Source organism: Ostrinia nubilalis, chromosome 7 (assembly GCF_963855985.1).
Source record: "Ostrinia nubilalis chromosome 7, ilOstNubi1.1, whole genome shotgun sequence".
Taxonomy (NCBI): domain Eukaryota; kingdom Metazoa; phylum Arthropoda; class Insecta; order Lepidoptera; family Crambidae; genus Ostrinia; species Ostrinia nubilalis.
In genome coordinates, this window is record NC_087094.1 from 118259 (window position 1) to 143021 (window position 24763).

A 24763-nucleotide genomic window follows, 5' to 3' on the forward strand; every position below is an offset into this window, starting at 1 on the left:
TAATAATTATCAATACAGGCCAAAACTGTTTACTTTACACATTGCCGGTGGGCCAGCTGGTATTCTATACAATGCCTAGGAATAACATACACTGTCTAGGTAAAGTATTTATTGAACAAAAATTTATAACATTCATATTTTGCCTATGCGCGCGCCCCAGGCATTCTACACATTGACTAGGGATTGTATAGAATTGCTCAATTATACAAATTGCTGGTAATAAATGTACTGTATGAGACTTTGCCTTGCCAGATTTAATTTAATATATGGAGTAATGTTCTAAGACTTTAACACCAGATGCTTGGTATTTATTAGTATAAAAGTCCGCCTTTTACACAGTGAAACAAATTGTAATATCAATTTTCCATCTGTATAACCTGCGATTCCCAATAAAGACATTATTATTTACTATTTAACTACTGTGAGTAAAGAAAGAAATAAAAATAAATTCCCAGACATTTCTTAAATCTTAATTAATAAAATAGGTAACACAAAAGTAAGTCTTGTAACCTATTACTATCTGTATTTAGTTTACCAGTATCAATAAATCTGGACATCTGTATTTAAATACCAACTCTGATTATTCTTGTTGATAAAACATGCATGTTATTAACAAGAATATTGTATGCACCAATGGCTAAGTAGAAATAAGCAAGAAAAAATTTAAAATTCAAAGAAAATATTTATTAGGAATCGTAAAAAGCAGTAGATTAGTCAATAAAGTATTTTCATTTTTATTGAAGCAATTTTTTTTAAAATGTGCAGACAACCCACTACGCAAATCGTTCTGTAAGACAATTGTAAAAAAATACATTCTGAAGCAAACTGAGCTCAGTATGAGTATTTATCTCAACTCTTTTCAAGTTTGAAATTGGTTGCATAAGTTTAATTGGAATCACAATCACAATTACAATCTGAGTTACCATTGAATCAGAGTTACCATTGGAATATGTCATCATTAAGATTAAATTTTCATCATATAAATTGATGAGTAAATAAATATAAATGATATGATATTGATATGCCCGTATTAAATAGTGTGCAGAAAACGGACATACTCAATAATAATTTCAACAACATTTGTGTGAAGTTGAGATTTCAGAATTTTATTGAGACTGCATGCCTGTTTCAAGTTTTATTTGTATGTAAAACGAGCATATATCGTCATGTAACTTACCCCATGAACCAGTCGACGGTATCGCGCAGGTACTCCGGTAATCGCTCCAGCTTGATGAATTTCTTTAGCTGGTTCCCGAACAAAAACAACTACCTACTTTTGTAGGACAATGTTCAGTCGTCAGTGACGTTACAGGCAAACATTTATCGATTGTTCCATCACACTACGTACTGATAATCAACGGATTTTTTAACTAACTGTATAGTCATTGACCAATCTCAAATCTTCAGCTAACTAGAGCGTGTCACAATCACAAAATCATTGAAATGTTCTTTTACAGCAGCTGAGTTGAATTCGCCATGTTGCGCAACTCCACCATTTATTTTTAGTAAAAGTGAGGAGCAACTGATTTTAACCACGGTTTCAAATCTGCTGTAGTACAAGTACCGTAAGTCCAGTTTCGAAAGATTAATACGATCTCATGAGATTGAAAATAATGGAAGAAATTATCAGTAACAAACGATTACAACCAACAACAAAAACGAGCGACAATGGCAACATTACTTACTGTCATTACTGTCAATGCTATTTTTTTTTGTACTCTTGGGGACACTAGAATAGTGTTTATAAATCTTCTTGAACCGAACAAGAAGATTAAAAAAAATATACAGGGTGTTTGGCGGAAGGTTAGACAAACTTCGTGGGCATAATAGGTAAGGTCATTTTAAGAATACAAGTTCGCCCATTTGACCCTAAATGAACTACTTTTTTTTTGTTTTCATTTAATTTTTCCAAAATTTCATCTAAAAACTGCTTCAATTTTTTTTCTCGCGTATTTTCAACCGTTTTTTTAATACACAAAAAAGGCCAACAAATAATAAAAAATGATACTTTTTGAAAAAAATCTGCTTTTAAATTCGTGTTTTTTTGGTTATTTGATAAATTTCTCCAAAAAATGCCCCTATAACAGGTAGTTTTTCTTACTTTGTATTATTCTCTATCGTATTATCTCTGAAAAACCAAAAATCGCATGTCTCTATCACTATCACAACATTTGCATACTTATTAGTATAAAATTTTTGACCCCTTTTTTGTCGATAAAAATAGGTCTAGTTTCATCTATTTTCATATGTACACTTTAACGTGACTCACACTGTATAATTCACTCTCCCCCCTAGACTAAACGCACTTTTTGATCGAATCGAAAATCGAATCCGTCAAAACTCCATACAAAAAAGGGGCTTTTCGACCACTTTTCGACTGGTTTGCGATTATAATTTGCACTTTGTCTAGACCCACTGGACTTTTTACCCAAGACGTCCTATTATTAACCCTACCACTGCTTCAGGACAATAAATGGGCCAGTGCTGAGAAGAAGCAGCCCATAAAACTCAGTCAGCCTCTTCAAAGGTTTACAGGCTTTAAAATGTACAAAGTTATAAATATTTATGCGAGCTAGGCAGTAACGCATCCCTAACATTTTATCTTTTAAATAATTATCGACTTTCGACATCGATTCAACTTAGATTTCGATTTAAAAAAAAATCAAAGGTGATAATGGATTGCCAATGATCTTAAAAACAGCTCTAGCTTCTCTTTTTTCCAATGATAAGTAATTAAATATTGAAATTCGTCAAAACTTCCAAGTAACTAACTACCAATTTCTAAGCAAGCAGCGCCCTCCTGCTAATGAAATTCCAATGTTTTCCAACGTGGCAAAAATCGGAACCAGCGATCTGGTATTGACGGTAGCGCCCTCTGTCTCATCTGTGGTAGCACCTCTGCTCTGTCAATGTCATAGTAGTGGAGTGTGCTGTATAGATGACCCACGCTGAACTGTCCCGCCAAACTCAATGACAGGGGGGCGCTACCATCGTTCAACTATATGGTTTCCAACATGGCAAAAATCGGAACCAGCGATTCGGTATTGACGGTGGCGCCCCGCTGTCAGTGTCATCGATAGGACAGTTCAGTATTTTGGAACTATAGTCTCTAATCCTGTATGCTGTAGTGGTGCTGTATGTCACAGATGGATGTATTACTTTTTCTCTATGGTGCTGTAGAAGCAGAAAGCATTTATCAATTTTTAACATTTGAACTAAACATTTGATCATGTTTCGTTTACCGTATGGCGAGAGAGTCGACCCTTTGGAAGAAAAGCGTCAAGCTCGGGAGAATACAATTAATAGTGTTATAACTTTCTGTGTGTTATGTGCTGCTATTAGAATCGGTGAGTTTATCATCCATCTCGGTAGTTGAACGATTCTACTGGTTATTTCCTTCCATTGTCTTAGTCACAGATAGGAGAGTATGTCCAAGAATATCAGAAATAGTAGCCTATCTTATGAAAAAATATTAGTAGGTTAATTTTTAATATTTTTTACTTAACCTCAACATTTTTCAGTAGTAATTTTTGGCACAAGTTTCTTACTTATTGCAAATTTTCACCAGAGGTTTGTATTTATTTTTATAAAAAAAAATACTTATTATGGTAGACTTGGATGTGCCTGGATTTTTTGAAGCACTCAGACTACAGTAACAGACTCGGCCGATAGTTTGCCCGAATAATAAACCAGTGTCAGCGCAATGGTCAGTGCCTTCTTTGAAATGAAGAATAACAGTCCAATTACTTGTTGCAGCTCCACTGATCCTGGAACAAGGCGGTTTTCAAGTGTAACCAGATATGAAGTCATTATAATTTTATTATAGTGTGTCGCTGTAAAATTGTGAACTCCCATCAGATTATGATTTGACATAGATTATTATCTAACCTAACCCACTGTTTAGTTTACAATCTCATGCAATATATTATTAACTGATGGGAGTTCATGATTTCACAGTGCTTTAAACACATGTTACACACATAGGTTTATAGTAAATGTAGTAAATTTATTGTAGTTGAATTGTTGATTTTAAAGATAAACAAAAAAAACAATGTGACATAAATAATGGATTTTATTGTTCTAAATAAAGAGACCTTTGCCTATGAAATTGCTGTATTTTTTTTTTACTAATGTGACTGATATCAATCATGGTCATATTATGATTCTATGGTTTCTCCTAATGAAATGACGTAACTTTTTTTTCAAGTTTAGTTTTGAAGTCGGTTTTTTTAAACATAGTTTTTTTTGTAAGTACCTATTCATGAGTAATTTTCCCAGTAGTTAAATATCCTTCCTTACTTAGACATATTTTGTTACACTGCTGCATTTGTATTTTCCCATTAAACCCTATAAATTATCTCGTATCATAAAATTGAAGACTTTATTGTATTGAAGTCTCAAACTTGGAGTTAACTGATTCATTGACTTCTATTTATTCATGTCAACTCGTAACTTTTAAAATGTCACTAGTATCAGTGACGTAGGGTAAAGTGACATTGTATCTTACAGACGACACGGACGCCTCATGTTGTATTAAAGGTTGGTAGGAACAGCAAGTTATATAACAGACAAAACACGCAAAAAATTAAAGTAATCGGTTTTTATTCAATTTTGTTTGTTCAATAAGTTTTATTTTTATTACCGCCAGTAAAATCAATGCATTAAACACTACCGTCACGGTGCCTAAAGAACATTTTGAAAAATAATGAAAACCATTTCAGTAATAAATTACACTGAAGTTTATTTCTCATCGTGAATACAATACATATTGACCAATGTGGCTCTCAACCTGGCTTCACTTCACAACTTTATTACAACTCACTCAACATACATTTCTTATGCCCGAGGGAATTATTAGCTTTTTTTTTTTCGTTTTTTGTTTATCTAGTTATAAAATTCTAAAATTTGATAATACAATGAAATTTAAGCATTCTTACAGTTTATCACTAAGTCCATTTAGCATTGAAAATAAATGATCATGATATTATTAATAAAAATTGATTTAAGTTCTTCATACATATATATATATATTTTACAATTTCAACTAAAACGCTCACTGCAGGAAGGGGGCAGATCGGGGTGCAATCATACGTCCAAACGAACACTATACATTGTATACATTTGTAAAAAGTATCAAAATCGAGTAAAAGGCCTACAAAAAATTATCTCGAGATACTAATATTCGTTTACGTAGTATAACCTAAAAATTGACCTATTTAACACTGGATTCGCCGGGCGCGGCGGGTCTAGCGTTAAAGGGTAACAAAGGTAGGTATTTTTAACTATTTGGCTTAATTATATTTATATGAGATGAGCGCGAAATAAAAGCGGTGCGGCCGGGGGGTGGGCGGCCGGAGGGGCGGTGCCGGCGGCCGGAGGGCGATGCCGGCGTCTAGTCGGCGGCCGGAGGGCGGTGCCGGCGTCTAGTCCTCGGCGGCCGGAGGGCGGCTCTAGTCCTCGGCCTCCTCGTCCTCCGACTCCTGCTGCTGCAGCCACGTCAGCCACGTGTTCACCTGCAACACGCCGCACGTCACTACCAAGTACCACACTACCACGCCGAGACTACACTTACTGCACACAGGGTGACTTGTGAATCTCGTGATGAGTGAACATCTGGGAACCTAGAAGTGGTTCACCTGTTGCCTAACTTGTCACTATCCTATTAATATTATAAATGTGAAAGTTTTGATGTCTGGATGTTGGTGTTACTCTTTCACACAAAAACTACTTAATGGATTTTGATGAAACTTTACAGTATTCTCATCTTTACTTATAATAAATCTGTAGAGAGGTCAATTCTGTACATGAAATATATTTTCAAAATAACTATCAGGGGGTGATTAGTGATCGATACTGATGCCAAAAATGCAATCAGTAAAATTTTTGTCTGTCTGTCTGTATGTTCCTTATAGAAACAAAAACTACTCGACGGATTTTAACGAAACTTGGTACAATTATTCTTCATACTCCTGGGCAGGTTATAGTATACTTAGGAATTCACACGGGAACGGGAATTAGCGGGAAAATCCTTTTTTGTGAAAAATCTAAACCGCTTAAGTTAGACGCTTGAAATTTGGCATGCAGGTATCTTAGTAAACTTAAAGCTTAGTTACAACAGGATATTGCAAAATTCCCACGGGAACGGGAGTTAACGGGAAAAAACATTTGTATGAAAAAATCTAAACCGCGTAAGATAGATGAAGGGGGTAAAACGAGATCCACGCGTACGAAGTCGCGGGCGGCCGCTAGTGAATAAATAAAAATCTTTGTGAGGGATCATAGCACACGTCGTTTAAAATCGATTTAGACCGATTTACTTCGTACGCGTTAAACCCGTTTTACCCCCTTAGGGTGAAAATCGGGAAGAGCACATCTAAATCTATATGAATACAAAGGATGATGGGCACTTTTCTATGGAATCTGGGCGTAAAACCAACAGAAATGTAACTATTATTATTTGTTAGGACTTAATATCAGAAATATATTTTCATATAAATAACTACCATAAACTCCCGGGTTTGCTTGGAAATTGACATAATGTGTAATAGTAAATAGGTGCTTTATTGCGCAAACAAAAAATATTATTAATTAATATTATTATTATACTTATCTACTTACATTTTAAATACATTTAGTTATTTATCCATTATTATGTCCAACAGTTCATCAGTGGGGCCAATGGTATATTTAAACCATGTTCTACATTATAAGCGTAGGACCATACCTAGATACCATTTAGAGAAATGAAATGAACACAGTCATGTTTCAATGGGATTTCTACCAGTTTAGTTGTAGTGTTGTCGCATAATCGATCACGAATCGATTATTAATCGATATTGGCAAATAACGATTAATTATCGATTAACAATTCGATTAATCAATTTTATTGATTACCATCATTACTATCATTTGATTGTTAATTAAATTCCTTATTTTCAGCAATATAATTGATTATTGCAATCGAATAATCGATTATGATTTATTCGGTATACATACTTACTAAATCGATAGAATCGATAGTAAGATATGATACAATACTCTCAATATGATCAATACAAGCAATCTAATTGACCTAATACTATTTTTATTACCCTAATGTGATGTGAAATACTATGGAAACTTTGCATATTCAACGACCTCTATCTCCGTATCCCCGCGTATTTCAGGATTGTTGTCATACTATGAAATGAAGTACTAGTATTAAGCTTTAATTTAGTATACTTTTTGTTTCTGTTGGTTTAACGCCCAATATGCCCATCATCCTTTGAACTCCCGGTAAACTTTGTACCAAACGACTGGACCGTTCGGGTAAACGAGTTTCATCAGCGACACTCGGGTCTCGGACGCGTAACAAAAGATCTTTTCAAAAGCCCACTCGCAAAACGAACGATTTCGAATTTCGAAAGAGACGCCAGAGCCGGGCCCAGCGGGCTCGCCGCGTCACGCACCTGGAACAGCGCCTCGCCCTTGCCGGGGTAGGCGTCGGTGACGTCCTCGCGCCAGCGCAGGAAGGCGTCCTCCTCGCACACCTCCAGGTTGTACAGGTACATGAACCAGCGCAGCAGCATGCCCTTGGGGTAGCGGTGGCGGTGCGCGTGCACCTGCACGGCGTACACGGCCGCCAGCTGCAGCTCGGGCCGCGTCAGCAGCGCCGTCAGCAGCGGCGCGTACTCCTCCACCAGCGCCTTCTCGCGCTCCAGCGCCGCCTTGTCCGCGCCCGCCGCCGCCGAGCCCGCCGCGCCCGTCACGTGGCCCGCCAGCAGCGCCACCAGCGTCGACACGAAGGCCGCGTTGCCGCGCACGCCCGGCTCCACGTTGCTCTGCGGGGATCGGGTGTTAGGACTTCTGTTGTCTCATCACTGTTCCGGGGGCGCGGCGTAGTGTGAGCTTACGTCAAATTAAATGTATGACGGATTGTACGGCGCCCCCAGCGGAAACTTTCAAGAACTAAAATCTTCATATATTTTTTTAACGCGCTCGCTAGCGACGTTTGATGTAAGCTCACACCAGCGTTGCCAGTTTTTTTTTTCGCCAAGTCGAGACTTTGGTACTTTTTGAGTGAAAATAACGGGATTCTTCTGTCAGAAGCATACATAGTAAAAAAACGTATATAATCAAAGGTTTTCAAATATTTATCTTTTTATTTGACTTAAAATTACGATTACGTGACAATACTCGTAGATAGCAAAAGTAGCCATAGAAAATGTATTTTAACAAAAAAATAATATTTTAAATCAGATTTACTCTATAGTTATATTCGTCTTTAGAATAAAAAAAGAAAAAAAATTAAAGTTTTATTCTTTAGAATAATATGGCGTTTCAAACAATACTCTGGTGAAGTGTGGACTCTCTCCGAAAAGCGGGACCGAGCCTGTCCCGCGCGGGACATTTAAATTTGATTTAAAAATCGGGACGTCCCGTCAAAATCGGGACGTCTGGCAACACTGGCTCACACTGAGCCCTCCGTTTCATTTGACACGTTTCATACCTTAATTAAAAATATTTTTTTTTCTATCAACTACTAAAAAAGTAGATTTTTGCTACATATTTTAAGATGCACTAATTTGTTTTTATTCATAAAATACAAGAAATATACAAATAATCAATGATTATTCAAATATTTTCCTAAAATAGTTACGCGTTATACGGAAGTGTCACGGGAATCATCTCAGTTGAAAATGACTATAGACATTTCAAACGATCACATTTTGAAAAAAATTTACAACAGGTGTCTGGCGTCCTCTTACGCATTTAGACAGTGATCAAGCAGAAGGTAGATAAATTTACAAAATTACTTGGCAGACGTATTTAGCCATAACAGCAATTATTCTGAAAATGTTGACCTTTTTCATATTGTGAGACCAAACTACTTCAAAAATCAAAGTAATAAAGAATTCTTTGGCGACACTACTTAGCACTCTCCCGGTAAAAAGTTGAAGTATCTGTTTACTGCCTAATATTCTGTTATTTTGGTATGGCTTTAGTAGATATTTTCTGTATTGTTTTAACTTTTTTCATATATTGTAGTTATACTGCATGCTAAATGGTTTTGTTTTGGATTGTATCTTGATATGCTATTTGTGAAAACTATGTAAGGCATTTTTGATCTTAACCGCCTCATCTATTAATAATACATATATGCTGTTTGTTTTCCATAAAATAAATAAATAACGAACATTACGAGTCTCTTCCGAGTCCCGTCACCGTACCGCGTCGCGCTGGCGTACCTTGATCCAGCGGTAGAGCGCCTGCGGCGCGGGCTCGGCGGCCAGCTGGCGCTGCAGCTGCGCCTGCAGCCGGAGCTGCGGCACCAGCGCGCCCAGCCCGCGCGCCTCCAGCGCCTCCATGGCCGCCGCGCCCTCGGCCGCCACCGCGTACGAGCCCAGGTCGATCTTGGTGTCGTCCAGCAGCCGCCGCAGCCGCTCCTCGCCCAGCAGCGCGCGCAGCTCCTGCAGCGCGTCCAGCAGCAGCGGGTGGTGCGCGCCGCCCTCGCACCACGCGCCCAGCTCGCCCAGCGCCAGCACGCGCGCGCGCACCGCCGCCGCCAGCAGCGCCACCAGCCGGCGCCGCGCGCCCGCCGCCTCCTCCACCGCCGCCGCGCCGCACGCCAGCGCGCGCAGCGCCTCCGTCACCGGCGCCCGCTGCGCACACACAAAGCGAGGTTATCGGACACGCAAGGATCCGAGAGACCGCGGAAGATCACGAACTCCCATCGTCACACGATTTACGGGGGAAACCCAAAAATCAAAATTATTTATTCAGTTTAGACCACATGTGTAACATGTGGCACTTATTTTTTTATTCTCTTTTTCACTACAATCTGTTGCCTTGCTGGAACATTGAGTAGTATGTTTGTTGGGATTATGTGGCACTTATGAACGTCAAAATATAGTAAATAATAAAAAAGAAAAGGTAGCCCTTAATATGGAGCACTTTACGTGTCTCCTTATCTTTTAGGCCCTATCAGCGCTCATCCCCGTCGAACGATTCGCAAAAAGCATGTCATTCGCGACGGCAAGATCGGAGATTATTGCTCAATTTTTGTCAGAATACCGAGGAAACATGCAAAGATGGAGGGTCACCTTGACGGCGCGCACGACTTCGCAGGCGGCCCAGGCGCGCGCGCCCTCCGCCGCCGCCGCGCCCTCGCCCGCCTCCCCGCCCGCCGCCCCGCCCGGCGCCGCCAGCGCGTGCTCCAGCACCGACGTGATCACGCGCCGCAGCACCTGCGAAAAAAATCACTCCTTCGGTTCATTCACACCACTTAATCCGATATGCTTAGAATGAGTTGAGCGCGAAACCGCCGTAAACGATACCGTAACACCCGTTGGCACCTCTGAAATCGATCCTCAGTAATGAATATTCGTACGCGAGGACTCGTGTCTCCCAACAGTAACTGGAACCGAGCGGGTGATGCACTGTCGATGGTCACCTCCAGCGCCCGCCGGCACGCTCCTAGTGCACGCACCTTGTCGGGCAGCTGCAGCTCCTGCAGGCGGCGCAGCGGCGCGCAGCCGGCGTCGTCGTCGGGCGGCGCGCGCGGGTCGCCGCACTCCGCCGCCAGCGCCTCCGTCACCTCCAGCGCCCGCCGGCACGCTCCTAGTGCACGCACCTTGTCGGGCAGCTGCAGCTCCTGCAGGCGGCGCAGCGGCGCGCAGCCGGCGTCGTCGTCGGGCGGCGCGCGCGGGTCGCCGCACTCCGCCGCCAGCGCCTCCGTCACCTCCAGCGCCCGCCGGCACGCTCCTAGTGCACGCACCTTGTCGGGCAGCTGCAGCTCCTGCAGGCGGCGCAGCGGCGCGCAGCCGGCGTCGTCGTCGGGCGGCGCGCGCGGGTCGCCGCACTCCGCCGCCAGCGCCTCCGTCACCTCCAGCGCCCGCCGGCACGCTCCTAGTGCACGCACCTTGTCGGGCAGCTGCAGCTCCTGCAGGCGGCGCAGCGGCGCGCAGCCGGCGTCGTCGTCGGGCGGCGCGCGCGGGTCGCCGCACTCCGCCGCCAGCGCCTCCGTCACCTCCAGCGCCCGCCGGCACGCTCCTAGTGCACGCACCTTGTCGGGCAGCTGCAGCTCCTGCAGGCGGCGCAGCGGCGCGCAGCCGGCGTCGTCGTCGGGCGGCGCGCGCGGGTCGCCGCACTCCGCCGCCAGCGCCTCCGTCACCTCCAGCGCCCGCCGGCACGCTCCTAGTGCACGCACCTTGTCGGGCAGCTGCAGCTCCTGCAGGCGGCGCAGCGGCGCGCAGCCGGCGTCGTCGTCGGGCGGCGCGCGCGGGTCGCCGCACTCCGCCGCCAGCGCCTCCGTCACCTCCAGCGCCAGCCGGCACGCCTCCTCCTTGTTCACGCCCTGTGTGCACATTGCGACAAGAACGCCGTTTTAATTAATGGTTCTTACGGAGGCGAGTGGACTACGCTCGTTGGAGTACACGCAAAGGATGATGGGCACAAATGTATGGAAAGTGGTACCCGCTCCAATAGCCATAACCAATATACATTTCAAAAGGCCTTTAGATGTAGAAAAATGTCTGCTATGGGGCCAGTTCTAATTCACGTTTTGAAAGCAGTAATTCCACTAAGTATTATATGAAAGTATAACACAATCATCCATGTATACGAGTATGTACTATGACTAGAATCTATTATTATAACTAAAATAAACATTGAAAAGGAAAGGATTATACCTACGATGAACTACCCAAGCCATTAGCCCATTATTTGCTTTCATCATCATCATCATGATCATTTTAGCCACAGGATGTCTAGTTGAACATAGGCCTCTCATAATGATTTCCACAATGGCCGGTTGGTGGCGGCCTGCATCCAGCGCCTTCCCGCTACCTTTATGAGGTCGTCGGTTGATCTTGTGGGTGGACTTATTGGGTCTTGTGGGTTTATTCGCTTTAGCATAGCAACCCATAATAAAACCCTTAAGAAGTAATAAAACTCCAACCCCTTTATTAATAAAAGTTACACCCTAGTTGAACTCTGGCTTAATTGTCATTTGGTATGGAAATGTAATTTTAATCCAAGGTTCATCCTAGGTATGACTTTTTATTAATAAGGGGGTAGTAGTTCTTCAAATAAAACCATTTATTTCACAATTATCCCTATCAATAATTATAGAGTTAAGGAAGGATGCTGGAGCAGTAAACCCTTCATGCCTCGCATAACCTAAGTATCATACGATGGACAAGTATGATACTTCGGTTACACAAAAAGTATGTTTATCTTCGAAAGCAACCAGATCTGAGGTTGGTGGCCATAGTAAATGTTGTTCGTCTTGGTAAGACCTTTCAAATGACACTTCAAACATAACCATTGGAGCCGGGTACCATTTTGCATAAAAGTATGTTTATCTTCGAACACAACCAGATATGAGGCTGGTGGCCATAGTAAAAGTTGTTCGTCTTGGTAAGACCTTTCAAACGACACTAGAATCATATCTATTGGAGCCGGGTACCATTTTGCCCATTGTCCTTTGTCAACTCCCCGATTCTCGATCATTTCAAGTGACAATTTAAAAAAAAACCCAACTGCGTAAAAATGAACTAAAAAGATAAAAACAAGACAACTCAGCCTTATAGTCTTTTTCACCTAAGATGATCGGTATGACACTTCAAGGTGTTGAAAAAAAATTTTTTTAAGACATTATGGCCCCCAAAGTCCGCCATTTTTTTTTTAATATAGCCAGTGTCACTCTCACGATTAAGACAAATCTAACGACACCTCTCACGCCAAAATCGGTCAAGCCGTTTAGGCTGTAGGCTGTACCAAAGAAATATACATACATACACTCGAAAAACATAACCCACCTTCTGGCGCAGTCGGGTGATAAAGATTTTACCTTGTCTTTTTTAGGTTTATCCTTTTTGTCTGGAGCGGGTTTGATAGTGATAGTCGGCTCCTTTATGATGGGCGGCGCGCTCGCGAACGCCGGCGTCAGCATATCTACAAACAAAACGGAACCGCTCAGTGATCCACGCTATTGTCAAATAAAAATAAATAACGCAGCCAAACCCCACGGGACAGGACGCACCGCGATTTCTGACACGGGAGAAGACGGTTCTTTAAAGCGAATTCTTCCCTTTACTATTAGTCCAGTTATTTGGTAGTTTTGCCTGGAATGTTTTCCGGGGGTTTTGAAAATTGGTATACTATAGATTTCGATGTGCTCTTTACGAATTTTTTTTTTGAGGCGATCTTAAGCCTATTGATTTTTAAAAAAAATTGTCAGAACATCAAATATCTCTCTATTTACTTTATTTTTGTTATTTACTTTATTTAGTGTTGTAAATGTTTTTATCAGAATATGAATAGGGAAGAAGATAAATCGGCTATTAGGTACAGTTTTTCCAATAATGGTTGCACCCGCGGCAACGATAGGAGGTCGCAAAGTTGAAATTCGTAAAGAGCACATCGAAATCTATATAAATATGATTGCTCCCAGAAAACTTTCCAGGTAACCTCATTATCTTGTACCAAACGACTGGACTATATCGGGGGGAAACGGGCAAATCACTCAGGGTCGCGCGCGGCTCCCGCGGGGTCCGGGCCGGCACTCACTGGGCTGCACGGGCGGCAGCGCGGGCGGGCGCGACAGGCGGTTGGCGGTGAACATGAGCGAGTTGGCCGCCGGCCGCATCTGCACGTCGCTGAGCGCCGCCGCGCCCACGGCGTACACGCGCGCCTTGCCCGCGCGCCCGCCCGCCTCCTTGGGCGCCGCCTGCTTGTACGGCTGCTGGCGCGGGTAGTAGTTGGGCGCCGAGCGCTGGCGGAAGGCGTCGCGCGCGAAGCCGTTGCCGAACAGCTTGTCGGCCGGCGGCACCAGCGCCGCGGCCGGCTGCAGGCTCAGGCCCGCCAGCACGTCGTCCAGCGGGCGCGCGCGCAGCCCGCCGCGGAACAGCGAGTCGCGCTCGCGCTCGCGCTCCCGGTCGCGCTCGCGCTCGCGCCGCGGCGGCTCGTCGTCGCCGCGCAGCTGGTGGATGGGCACGGGCCCCTCGGCGCTGACGGCGGCGCGCGGCACCCAGCCGCCGCGGCGCAGCTCCACGGTGTCGCGCAGCATGAAGCGGATGCGCGGCGCCAGCTCGCGCGACGCGGACAGCGTCTCGATGCGCGCGAAGTACTGCTCCATGAGGCCGCGGCCGCGCTCGGAGTCCAGCACGCGGCCGCACGTGCGCACCAGCTGCGCCAGGCACTCCAGGTCCTCGTGGTGGTCGGCGGCCGCGCGCCGCGCCAGCAGGTTCTGGATGCATCGGTGCAGGATCGACTCCGCCAGGATCTCCAGCTTGCCGAGCTCGCCGATGAACTTAATGTTGCCCAGCATCTTGCACTTGGCGAGATGCCGCTTCTCCTCCTCTTCCGGGCTCAGGGCCTTGTCCTCGAACGCGGCGAAGGCCTGCGGGACAGAGGTGCGTGAGCGTCATCGTAGGGGCGCGCGCGGCGGGGAGGGCACCTGGGAGGGGAGCGTACCTGAGCGCGGTTCTCGAACTCGGTGCGGCACTTGTTGAGCAGCAGCAGCTTGAAGGTGCAGGGCTGGCCGGGCGGCTCGAAGTTGGGCGCTTCCTCGCTCAGCCGCTTGCACAGCTGCGCGTACATGGACGAGTACTTGGGCTCGTCCAGCGCCTTCTCGAAGATGAGAAGGATGACGCCCTTGAGCACCTTGTCCGAGTCGAGCTCGAGCCCGAGCAAGTCATCGCTCAGCTTTTGGAACTTCTCGGGTGTGAGCTTGTTGAGGATACCGCGAACCTGCAAACGGAAACCGGCATTAGCCGACGACGTCTGCGAGAAACGTTCGGTCGGGCTCGTCCGTCGCACGCACCTTCCGGAATATGATGTCGTGCTTGGCATCTCCGTCGAGCACATCGTGGTGTCGCAGCGAGGAGGGCGGGACCCAGCGTCGCCTCGGCGGGGGGACGGGCGTCCGCCCCGAGGCGCTGCGCGCGGGCCCCGGCTGCCGCGCGCTGTCCGTCTTGCCGCCGGTGTGCCCACTGGCCGCCACCCGCGCCTCGCCTCGCCGCCCCGCGCTCGCGCTCGCGCTGTTGCCGCTGCGCGCGATTGTTCCGCACGCGCTCGCCCCGCCGACAGCTCTGAGGAACGAATATTTATTCATTTTAATTCGATTGTATGTTTCAAGTCACACAAAACTTATATTAAAAAAAAAGATGCAAAATAAAATATGTTAATCATTTCTTAACCTTGGCACTTGGCTTGGCAGGGTGGCAGTTCATTGAACCTATATTTTACTGACCGAAACCCGCAAATTGAGAACCTCTTCTTCTTTTGAAGTCGGTTAGCTAACAGAACAATAATGTTATGTCAACGTAAGATTGTGAGCTAACTAGGAGAAGATTATGTGGTTAGAAAATGATGGAGTCACAATTTACAGTGACCTAAGACGAATAGACCGGTGCTGCCTAGCACAAGCAACATCTGTTGCTTATCAGGAAGCTCCAACAACTTGTATGTAACTGAACTAGGCTAAGTTAAAGAAATAAACGATTTTGAATACTATTAGTTTCTGTGAACTGAAATCGTATTTTGTAAGAGTAAATAGTTAGATACTATACTCAACGTCAAATAAATCGCACCTTCCGCGACGCGAACTTTGAAGATTTTCTTCTGACACAATCATGGTGCCCCAACAATATTGGTGTTATTTGAAAGCCCAATAAATATCCTTAAAGAAAAACACATTTAATCTATATATACAGGGTGTTAGGTAAATGGGTATATGAGCCGACACTAGCCCATGTTAACATGGTCATATAAATGGTATGGTGAAGTCAGAAAATTGATATCTTCTTTTTAATTATTTTAATTTTCATACAAATCGGATCTTATAAAATTTATTTTGTATGAAAATTAAAAAAAATAAAATGATGATATCAAATTTCTGACTTCACCATACCATTTATATGACCATGTTAACATGGGCTAGTGTCGGCTCATATACCCATTTACCTAACACCCTGTATAAAAGAAAGTCGTGTTAGTTACTCCACTTATAACTCAAGAACGGGTGAACCGATTTAGCTGAAAATTGTCAGGGAGGTAGTTTAGAGCCAGGAGAAGGACATAGGATACTTTTTATCCCGTTCGAAATAAAAAAAAAGTCTGCTTATTTATTGACATTAAGGCGGAACAAAGTTCGCCGGGTCAGCTAGTTTCTTAATAAATGATTAACATATACCATAAATGTGACTTGAAAAATGACCTCACTTTGGGCTCACCTGTGGGATCAATTAGACCAATTTTTATGGTTATAAAACCAAATAATGACCTCACGGGTCCTCTTTAACAGATGGATAGCGATTAATCCCAACTTAACAGTTTTATAGCCATAAAAGTTGGCTCAAGCGCAACTACCTATTTTTTGAAGAAGTGACTGGATCCTTCTAAAGACACATTTTTGGGGTAAAAACCTTTCCTTTAATAAAGTTAAGCTTCGAACTAGGCTTTCAAATGGTACCAATGTTGGTGGGAAGTGAGGATGCATACTTTTGAAAAGTGCTTGTTGCGGGAGGTGCGATTTATTTGATGCAGAGTGTATTAACAAGCAACTTCTGTACAACCAGGATCTATAGTTTGACCGCCAATAAAAACTCAACCACTGAAGGGTAAGTCTGTGTCCCGGTGAGGAAGTTAAACTGTCACCCGCAACGAAATTAAAGAATATAGCAGGAGGAGTTCGATGTTATGGATTGACTTCCCTCCAGTGCAAAGCGGAAGATGACTAAAAAGTAACCATTAAGAAAATATAATAATTATACCACGGATAGTAAGCATTATATCACGTAAACTGTTCGCAAAGTGTTAACAATTTATGGCAACTCTTCCTTGTCACGACAAGATCGGTATAATTCAGAAACAAATGTTGTTGTATTGAATTAAGTATTATATTATGTTAATGTTTCCAAGGATTACAAGTAAACAGTAGAAGGTTTGTCATAGATTGGTTTGGGTTTGTTTTATATCGCGGCGGCCGGCGGGCGGCGTCGGGCAGGTGATCCTGACGGTCGTCGCCCGCGCCGGCCGTAGACCCGGCCCGCCCCGCCCCGCGACCCGCGGGCGATCCGTAACGTGTCCTCGCTCGATCACCTCTCGATAAATCGATACGCTACTCGAACATCACATCTGGAGCCGACTCCAAAAATAGAGCGGCATCTGCAGCCGTCACGTTTCAAACGCGCACGCGAACATAGTCCGTTTCGAGAGGCGAAGCGTAGGATGACGGATGACGACATGATTGAAGCGTCGCGTCGTGTGGTGTTGCGGCGACGTGGCGGTCGATAGCGTCGCGGCGCGAGGTCGGCGGCCGCCGGGACCTTGGGCCGGCGCAAGGTCGCCGCGCCGGCAGCGCTCTCATTAGCTAATTAGCAGCGAGATCGCGCGCCTCCGCCGCCGCCGCCGCCGGCCATCACACACCACCCACACTTCTATGCATCTGCGAAATCGATTATCGCGTGCCCGATATTATGATCCGAGGAAAGTTGATAAATTGCTTAGTAACCGGCTCAAGCATTGTTTGATTCACTAAATAGGTAGTAGGTAGCTAAGCGATTAAGAGCTATTTCACGTTATAAGCATACGACATACATGATACGACCTATAAGCGCCTAATTTATGACATTCAAAAATAGTTTCAGACTGTTAAATACCTCTACATACATGCAAAAAATAGCGCAAATTGTAGGTATCGAACCGTTTAAAATTGTTGAAAAAAATTTCAAAAGCAAAACATAACTTAATTATTATTATGTAATATGTAATCATTTAATAACGGGAATAAGTCAGGCTTTTGATAACATGTAGGTACGTAGTGCTAGTGCTTCTTAATTACATTATAGAATAACAATAAATGAAAAGATAACCTAGCTAAGTTTAAAACTAATGCAACCACTAAGCGCCAAAATGATAAATAGGTATAATATTATGATCATATCGCATCAATGGCGGATTTACAGGTGTGTTTTGTAGGACTGCTCGAGCTCGCTCGCATCATGATGATGCGATGGGTTTATTGACTCCGGCCGAGTCAGTGACCGCGCGGCGCGTCATCCCCTAGGAGTCCCGTGCCCTCGGAGCGCGCGAGGGCTCGTCGGCCCAGCCCGGTCGACGACCCCGCCCGCCCTCGCCGCCCTTCTGCTTGTCCTACGTGATTTTTCGTTAATCGTCCCGACCGCATCCAGATCGCGACCGCTTGACGCCAGACACATAATCTATCTATGTACATAATTACATGTTAACTTTGTATTTCTTTATCGCAAGATTTTTTTTTTCTCTTTATTTACCTTGAATACTTCAGCAAGTGGTCCAGGCATGACAATATTTCAACGTGCCTACGATGGTTTTGAGGTCGTAAAACTTCTCTCCAACTCCATGTTTCAGTGACTATGACCTACCCTAACACTTATCAGTAGCAATAGGGCATTGGATTCCATTTGAATAGGTTTGAGTGAAATTTAAAGATTTCTGAAGGGAATTCAAGATGCAATGTACTTCTTCGTTTTGTTTCACTTTAATGATACAATAATAAATAATATCGTGTTGGATGGTGTAGGGAAAAAATTAAGCAAAATAGACTATGCAATGTCCGAGGAATTGAAAGGGTAGGTGACTTTCAAATGGTTCTATAACCAATCCTACTGACTTCTCATTGCTCAGCTCAACTACAAACTTCTCAACCCGTTCTTAGGTTACTCATCATTTAACTGGAGCACGTCACATCGTCACTTTACGCGTAAAGCGCCCTCGGCGGTTCTGCGCGAAAGACACTTGAGCGAATTCACAAGCGCGAAAAACCATTAGAGCGAAATGCGAATGGACCTTTGCGCAAAAAGACGACATAATAGGATATGCGCGAACGAAATTTTTGGGTTAAATGATTCTCTTTACTTTATCGGCTCATCGCCCATATAACATGAAAATTCTTAAAAGCACTACGAGGCAACAAAGCTTGATTGAACTGAAAATTTAACAGATTTATCAGATGGATCAACTACAAATAGCGGCATAGGTAATAATAACTAAATTGACTTACAATGAATGAAACTTACTTGCGTATCATCTACGCAATAACAGATTTACAGTGTTGTCTCTTATGGAATGGGACAAACTTTTAAATTAAGTACACAAATAAGTATTATAATTTTCATCATTTGAACTAGACATAGTGACACTAATGAGTGACTCTGTAATCAATCTAAAATTATGTAATAATGCAAAACTTCAATAAAATATTACAGCGTTAGGACAGCCGTTTAATGTCATTAAGTGGCTGGGAACCAGGGTAAGCATCAGTTTCGTTTTAGGCATGTATCTTAGAAAGTCATAAATTAACTATGAAGTCAGAATTGGACGCGCAATGAGTTGGCCTGGCCATTCTTTTTAATTTTTGCGTCGGTATTCGTCCGTCACACTCACAGGAATGTATATTCCGCGCCAGCAACCGCGACGGCCTACTCTCGCCGATAAAGCAAGTATCTTTATTTATGCCAAAAACGTATATTCCAAGTTTACTTTGGAGTTTGTGAAATTTATAGGTAAAATGACCTACAAATTACAGAAATTCATCTTGGTGACGGGTATTTCATGCACTGCACTTATACAGAAGCTCAAAGTTGCACAGCGTGCTATGGAGAGGGCTATGCTCGGTGTTTCTTTACGAGATCGAATCAGAAATGAGGAGATCCGTAAACGAACTAAAGTCGCTGACATAGCCCGACGGATCAGCAAGCTGAAGTGGCAGTGGGCAGGGCACATAGTACGCAGAACTGACGGCCGATGGGGCAGCAAGGTTCTGGAATGGAGGCCACGTACCGGAAAACGCAGCGTGGGACGTCCACCCACAAGGTGGACCGACGACCTGATAAAGGTAGCGGGAAGGCGCTGGATGCAGGCCGCTACCAACCGTGCGATGTGGAAGTCATTGGGGGAGGCCTATGTTCAGCAGTGGACGTCCTGTGGCTGAAATGATGATGATGATGATGATGACTTGCGCACGTCTAATTACTAATTCGTAAGCTCGCATGCCCTAGTTCTGCGGAGCAACCTTGTCCCGTCTACAGATATCGACGTTAGTACCCATTTCATTTTGCATCTATTCAGCCTTTTACGCTGTCGATCGACTCAAAATTAAGCGACGATATTTAAAAGCCTCAGTGTTAAGTCATCATCATCATTTCAGCCATGGGACGTCCAATGTTGAACATAGGCCTCCCACAATGATTAAAATAGTAAGACACGGGTCTTAACGCGACGTTAATTAATGAGTTACATTATGTACTTCACGACTTGACGTTTCGGCTGCGATGCTGCAATGATGGTTGAAATGGAACGCGAAAGTTTAAAAACTCCCCCAATGATATCCACAATGGCCGGTTGGTGGCGGCCTGCATCTAGCGCCTTTATGAGGTCGTAGGTAAACCACGTCTCAACGGTGGACTCCTAAATTAAAAGCAAAAGTTGTTGTTTATACAATCGCAGGTTTTGATTGAATTTGAACTAGATGTAGATTTACGCAGTCTGGCCTAAAATACTAAAGTGATAGGACGCGACGAAATATGGGGAAAACTGATGGATGATGCTGTGAGACCTATGTGAAATAAAGGCATCTGCGTGCGCTAGGACGAAGGAGGAGCACGGCGCGGGCCATAATCGCTTGGCAATCAAAGCGCAATAGACAAAAGGGTCGGAGGGGTTCGGTGCGGTGCGGCGCGTGGGGCTCGACCCACTTGCTGCGCTCGATGGGCGCGCGGGCCGCTCCGCTACCATTGACCCAGATCGCGCCCCGCGCCCCCGCACCGCCCCTTTATGCACAAAAAGTGCCGCGAGATGGCCCCGGCCTGACCCAGAACCGCCTACCTGACCTACTAAATCCGCTGCCGTGCCGATGTGACGCGCCCGACCTCCGCGGCTAATCACAATGAGCGGATAGCCGACGTAATGTCATTTAATAAAATCATCAAATGGAATGAAATTGTCATCATTAGCAATTTAACTTTTTCAAATAAATTTGCAAAATCATGCTAAAAAGTAATAAATAACATTTTTTTACATTACCTAAAAATAAAACAGCTGTAGTCTGTAATACTATGCTAGTATAGTGAGTGATACTGAAGCAGGATAGGATTGGTAGGGTCAAGTTCTAATTGAATATTGTGTAAAATTATGCCACTTAGTTGTAAAGTTGTAAACATTGGCAAATGCTTTTTATTTGCTTGAATATTCAGTCACCTGTGGAATCAGGAATGGCCTAACACATAAAAATCTGTAAAATGAGGATGAGGTAACTTTTTAAATCTGCAATTGATTAGGCCATACTATAAACACTTTGCGATCAATTCAATCAAAGTGGGTATCAAATAATGATTTCATACAGTTGTTTATTCTATATTCTGACTTTGATAGATATTCCTGGAAGCAGAGGTTAGCAAATAAGATGCTAGAATTAAAGGGTAGCACTCTGGATACAACTATCAGGAAGCTATAGTGATTAGTATTGTATTGAATTTTGCATACAGCAGAGAAAATCTAATTTATATAGAATCAATAATATTAGTGAAGTGACAAACAATGCCAAAAAAGATGCAACTTGGACGCTCAAAGGTCTTAGTTAAAAACATGAGTGTTTGAAACTAAAATACCCTTTTTTTAACAGAATACATAATTGTAAATCAAATCAAATTTCTTTATGATTCTATGATTTCTTTTCTATGATTCTACATCAATGATGTGGTGCCTAGAATTAGTTAACATTATGAAATTATTAATAAAAAACATGAAATATGTGGATGATTGTGAGCTTTTAACAATGCTTGAGATGATTATTTATAATGGGAATTAAAATAGGTCTAGTCGGAAATAGCTTGCTCCTTGATATTTATTTTAACCAGGCAGCACAATTGTCATTATAAGCATCAATAACACTAAAATAAATAAGTTGAATAAACTTTGCTATGTGAGATAATAATGTGAAATGTATGGATAATAAGTTTTCTTTAACAAATTAATATCTGTGTAGTAGCAATAACAAGTAGCTTAGTAGGTATAATAACAACAATTCAGATAACATCTGAAGACTGCTCAATAAAACTATGTTATCAAAAACTTGCTAGAAAAAATGATTCAAAGGACAGATAACAAGTCTTTGTTACATTTTTATGAATTGTTATGAAAAAATTAATATGTACCACTTTCATTTCATAATGATTGAAAAAGGTAAAATGTAATGCTGTTTAGTAAATCGATGCTGTGTTAGATAAAATATCATCACCAACATAAAGACAAGGAAGAAATGTTACCAATCACGGGGAGCCTTCGCTAGTAACGCAACTCACTAATAAGTATCACTTCCTGCCCACACGCTAGGTTAGAATGCACTCATACCTGCTTTTCCACCACTTCTTTATCCAACTAACGCTCTTGAAGATACCAACGTACAGTAATGCCTTACGAAATACACAAGACGTAGCAATTTTCTGGAATTATAACGTGGAGCTTGATTATAATGGCTCACAAAGGTGACGCATCGACACGATCCGATCAAAAAATTTTGAGCGGATACAGCTGCTTTTCGCAACCTTTTTTTATGTTGTACACTCACATAATGGTAGTTTATTCTGTATATCACTAAATACACTGAAATAAATGAAATTCACAAACTTACGAGGCGATGAAAGTCAATTTGTAGAAGGCACACGCACCGCAACGCGACAAGCGAATACCTTCGCACCTTTAGACATACTCTCTAATCTGTGCTTCGCACGCACACTACTGACGAATTTCACACACTGAAAATATGACAGTTGCCATTTACGTAACATCCGGATCAACACATTTTCATCTTATTTAGGATGTTAAGTTATTTAGATTTATTTAGAAAAAAGTACTAAAAAAAATTAACGGAACATTTTACACATATTTATGCCCAATTTGCATTAATACAATAAATGTTTAAATAGAAATTTTTATTAAACAGTATTTGTACTGATTTATAATTTTTAATTTGTTTACAGCAAAAGAAACTTGATTTATACAGAATCCTCACATTAAAAAAAAGAATATTTTTTAGATCGGCCATTATGCTTTCAAGAGACTTTTATGGAATTAGGGAGAAGTGCAGTGAAATAACGCGAATTGTGAATTTATTTTAAGGAAATAAAAAAATAGATTTGAAGAAGAAAAGATTGATTGGAGAAGAAAAGAAAGAACGAACAACAATAGCGCCATCTACATTATTTTCTGTTCCATGACTGACTGAACAGCCACAGGCCATTCTGAAACGTTTACGTAGACAGGGACATAGAGAAAAAGTAATACAGTGGGTCTAGACAAAGTGCAAATTATAATCGCAAACCAGTCGAAAAGTGGTCGAAAAGCCCCTTTTTTGTATGGAGTTTTGACGTATTCGATTTTCGATTCAATCAAAAAGTGCGTTTTGTCTAGGGGGGCAGGGATTCTCTGTCTACGAACGTTACACGTTACTGTCCCACCCGTGACACTGACATGAGGGCGTCACCGTCAATACCGGAAACCGGATCGCTGGTTCAGATATTTGCCATATGTAAACTATCAAATTGAACGATGGTGGCGCCCCTCTGTCAATGTGTTTTGTAGTTTCTTCTTCTTTTTTGATGATGTTGGCAATACACGTCGAGGTCGATTTGATTTGTGCCATTTTCAAGTATACAGGGTGTTAGGTAAATGGGTATATGAGCCGACACTAGCCCATGTTAACATGGTCATATAAATGGTATGGTGAAGTCAGAAAATTGATATCTTCATTTTAATTATTTTAATTTTCATACAAATCGGATTTTAATATATTATGTATGAAAATTAAAAAAAATAAAATGATATCAAAGAAGAACGGTCATCTGTGACCCAGGCCCGACAGAAACGAGACTTACCTCAGTTTTTTTGTCATGTCTTAATTAGTTAAATTACTTATATATTTTTTATATTCGAAATCTATGTATAACACCAAAATATTACCCTTTGTTTTTGTTCAGGCGTTATACAAAAACTAATACAAAATGCCTATTTCTCACCAAAATTGGTAAATGTATGTACCTAAATGTCTATTACAGCTGCTATTTAATGTATCTAGGTGACCTGTAGATACAGCCGGATTATACAGAGTGGAAACGATAAGTGATCTCACTCGATTATTTCTAAACTATACAAGATATCGAAAAACTAATTAGTGATTCTGAAATTGCTTCACGAGCTCTTTCAAATGGTACCAAATAATAGGTACATAGATTTCGAATATAAAAAATATATAATTTAACTAATAAAGACATGACAAAAAAACTGAGGTATGTCTTTTGTTTCTGTCGGGTCTGGGTTTTTTTTGTATGGGGCGTGACCGTTCTTCTTTCTGACTTCACCATACCATTTATATGACCATGTTAACATGGGCTAGTGTCGGCTCATATACCCATTTACCTAACACCCTGTATAGTTGATACGACGAGTTACAAAATGAGATCAAGTAATGATATAATGAAGGATGATACAGTGGCGGCGTAGCATCGGTTGGCACCCGGGGCGGCAACCCCCGGTCATAATATAAATTATAGCCTAAGGCACCCCAGAATGGCACCCCCCTGTCATGACATCCATCACGACCGTCCTTGCCATGCAGATGCGTCAGTGAGTACTAATCTGCGCGACTTTTGTCACCCCCTGATGCTTGGCACCCGGGGCGGACCGCCCCCACCGCCCCCCCCTTACGCCGCTACTGGGATGATAGATGATACCCCTTCCCACC

At 42.8% G+C, this 24763-nt stretch overlaps 2 protein-coding genes and 1 long non-coding RNA gene across 4 annotated transcripts in view; 1 reads left to right on the top strand and 2 right to left on the bottom strand.

Annotated features, from left to right (window-relative positions):
* The window catches only part of LOC135073023 (MOB kinase activator-like 2), a 60886-nt gene extending 59194 nt beyond the window's left edge, over window positions 1-1692 (bottom strand). Inside the window, exon 1 of one of the 2 annotated variants that reach the window (XM_063967020.1) lies at window positions 1178-1692. Coding sequence is in view for 1 of the 2 variants with exons in the window: in XM_063967021.1 (XP_063823091.1) it covers window positions 1178-1182 (5 nt within the window). In the remaining variant the exon portion in view is untranslated. The remainder of the gene's footprint in view (window positions 1-1177) is intronic. The other variant, XM_063967021.1, reaches the window with a different exon arrangement.
* A 1244-nt stretch (window positions 1693-2936) lies between these two features.
* LOC135073026 (uncharacterized) lies at window positions 2937-4108 on the top strand. Its single transcript, XR_010257564.1, has 2 exons — window positions 2937-3347; window positions 3757-4108. It is a non-coding gene; the product is annotated as an uncharacterized LOC135073026 (long non-coding RNA).
* Window positions 4109-4585: 477 nt separating this feature from the next.
* LOC135073025 (eukaryotic translation initiation factor 4 gamma 2) lies at window positions 4586-22714 on the bottom strand. Its single transcript, XM_063967023.1, has 10 exons — window positions 22655-22714; window positions 14807-15074; window positions 14458-14733; window positions 13552-14383; window positions 12833-12936; window positions 10469-11335; window positions 10083-10226; window positions 9228-9641; window positions 7449-7820; window positions 4586-5513 (listed from the first exon to the last, which is right to left on the bottom strand). The coding sequence occupies exons 3-10, from the start codon at window positions 14581-14583 to the stop codon at window positions 5451-5453; spliced, it is 2922 nt and encodes a 973-aa protein (XP_063823093.1). The 5' UTR covers window positions 14584-14733; window positions 14807-15074; window positions 22655-22714; the 3' UTR covers window positions 4586-5450.
* Window positions 22715-24763: the final 2049 nt, after the last annotated feature.